This window comes from Corvus brachyrhynchos, unplaced genomic scaffold (genome assembly GCF_000691975.1).
Source record: "Corvus brachyrhynchos isolate BGI_N302 unplaced genomic scaffold, ASM69197v1 scaffold490, whole genome shotgun sequence".
NCBI classification, from domain to species: Eukaryota; Metazoa; Chordata; class Aves; order Passeriformes; family Corvidae; genus Corvus; species Corvus brachyrhynchos.
Window position 1 is genome coordinate 1,922,303 of NW_008235774.1, and position 2,668 is coordinate 1,924,970.

General features: G+C 56.0%; 1 protein-coding gene across 1 annotated transcript in view; it reads right to left on the reverse strand.

Moving 5' to 3' along the window:
• WNT10A (Wnt family member 10A) overlaps nt 1–2,436 on the reverse strand; it is a 27,661-nt gene extending 25,225 nt beyond the window's left edge. Inside the window, exons 1-2 of the mRNA XM_017727147.1 lie at nt 2,392–2,436; nt 2,021–2,058 (exon numbers count right to left, since the gene is read on the reverse strand). Coding sequence (XP_017582636.1) covers nt 2,021–2,058; nt 2,392–2,436 — 83 coding nt within the window. The remainder of the gene's footprint in view (nt 1–2,020; nt 2,059–2,391) is intronic.
• Nucleotides 2,437–2,668: the final 232 nt, after the last annotated feature.

The following is a 2,668-nucleotide window of genomic DNA, read 5'->3' on the forward strand; positions in this document are numbered from 1 at the left end:
GGCTGCAGGACTTCCAGAAATCTGAGGGACTCCTGGAGCACTTCTGGGGACCCGGGGAGTACCTGCCCTTAGGGACTGCTGGGGTGTGTTAGGAATCTGGGGTGACGTCCTGTTGGATGGGGAGCTCTTAGGGAGCTGTGGTGGTCTGGAGAACTGGGAGGTTTCTAGGGGACTCTGCTGGCTGTTCGGCCCTCTCCAGACCACTGGGCCAGTCCATACCCTGACAGGCTTTGTGAGGACTTCTCCTGGCTATCAAGGGAATGGATTTGACTTTGCCAGACCAGGAGCAGCAGGGAGCTGTGGTAAGGAGCTGTCAGCCCCCACAAGAGCTGTCCCTTTCCCCCAGCTGGACAGAGAACAAGACACACAGCCCAAGTGGTTTGCACACCCGTGAGAGGCTCACAGACACAGTGCAGAGGTAACTCATGGATGTGCAGAGGAGTTACCCCACAATCACGGACCATGTGCTTCCCCACATTTTTGGCTTCTGTGATCTCCATCCTTCAGGAGCTGTGATTTGGGACGATGGCAGAGAGAGCACAGGTCAGATACCTTACTCAAAAGTACTAAATGTCTTCCCATGGGTTTATCCATTGCCAGATCTCCAGAGCCATGTCCAACCAGCCCACAGCGTGAAAGCAGCCCATTGTGGGGGAGCTGAGACAGAATCCAAAGAAGGAACTTGCCGAAGGTTAGAGCTCAGACTCTGAACATCTCACAGAGGGTTTCAGAATCCCTCTATAGTTGTTCGCAGCCATGGTTCCAGAGGACAGCAGGAGTGACATAAAGTTTCACAGGACCTGCCTGAATTGACCTCTCCTAGCAGTCCAGGGCTTGAGGTGTGCTCAAGTGCATCCAATTCAGAGGGACCTGCAGAGCCTACGGAACAGCTTCCCACATCTTCCAGCACACAGCTCCTGCAACTCTCCAGCTCCCTTCCTGGAGGATTCTTTTGCACCCACACACATTCTGCCTGTCCCAGACACACCTGAGGAAACACAATACAACATGCAAACATACTGTCACACAGGCACACGTGGGGACAGTGTCACTGACACACACACACACACATTGGCAATCTGCTGTGTGTTCATAGAGATGCAGGAAGACACACGGGCCAACATTTACACACCCGCGAGGGGTCACACACACAGTGAGGGGTGTATATACAAACTCACATGCACACATATGGTCATGGACAAGCATAAACATGCCTCCTGTGCATGCAAACACACCAAGCTGCCTGCATGCACAGGTACCTGCACCCACCCAGCCCTGCTCACACCCACCCATGTGTTCCCATGGGCGGGCGTGGGGATGGCAATTCCCGGGAGCCCTGTGTCCCTCCCTTCTCCCAGCACCACTGTGGCCAAGTCAGAAGGGAATTTCCAGCTGCAAAGCTGCAGCTGACAGATTTAGAGACTCCCTCCCCAGTGGTTTCTGGGCCAAGTTAATGGTTCACCAGCACCCTGCTTCTCCTGCCCTTCCCTGCTAGCTGCCTGGGGCGGGCAAGGAAGCACCCACTGGTGGGCATCTCCAGCACCCCATGCAGCCTTCCTTGCCTTGCAGTCTGTCCAGTACCGTGAGCTCTGTTTTTACCCTGCCCTGCAGTACCCAGCACAAGGGGCATTGTCCACCTCAGCTACCTCAGGTTAGAGCTCTCTTGCAGAGGGGTGGACAGGAAAGCCCCCAGTGTCCAGCACTACTGCAAAGTGGAGGGCAGGCACAGGAGCATGGACCTGTCTACCCAGGCCCTCTCTCTGCTGACATCCCTCTGGGGCTCCTCAGCCTAGTGGGGCATTGCCAGCTGAGCAGGCACTGCACACACACATTCCCCTCTGCAGTTACCTGAACCCTTCTGCTGGGTAATGCTGGAGAAACCAGTTCCTGTGGGCTCCTTGCAGCATGGGATGGACCCCCTCAGAGATCCCTGGAGCCCCTGGAACAGAGGCTTGGCAGCCTGCCTTGCTGGGCAGCCAGGCAGGCTGCTCCTCACCCTGTGTTTGTCCATGAGGGGCACAGGCTGATCAGGTTATCAAGACATACATGCCTGGCACCCTGCCATCCAGGTGGGGTTGCACGTGGCCCACGGCATGCCAAGTGAATGCCTTGCATGCCACCAAGCCAACAGTGTCAGCGCTGTCCAGGGCTGCCGTGTGCCAGGCTCTGCAGCGGGAACTGCAGTGACGGTGACTGGAGTGAAAAGAATACAGGATCCCTTCAAGAAACTCAGAGCACATCGCCATAGTGTTAGGGCAGATAGATGTGCCCCTGGCATGAGGCATGAGTGGAGGCACCGTGGACTGCAAACATCCCAGGTGAGATGGTGGAGGGACACAAACTGGCACCCCAAGGAATGACAGCTGTGGGTGATGGGAGGAGAACGCTCACGCAGTAGAGCAGGGCAGGAGAGTACTCGCCCTCATCCACACACATCTCCAGGCTCAACAACCACAGAGAAAATCAGAGAGTAGATAAAAAATGAGCTGGACTTTGCCACAGGTCCCAGCAGGGACAGAGGCTGGCAGGAGAGTTACTGATTGGGACTCACAGCTGGGGCAAGACAGCTCTCTGGCTAGTCCCATCCCAGTACGGTAGTCAGCGCTTCCCAGCCCTCCCCAGGAAGCGCTGTGGCATACCAGCTTTAAATAGCTTTATTTCTGGAAGC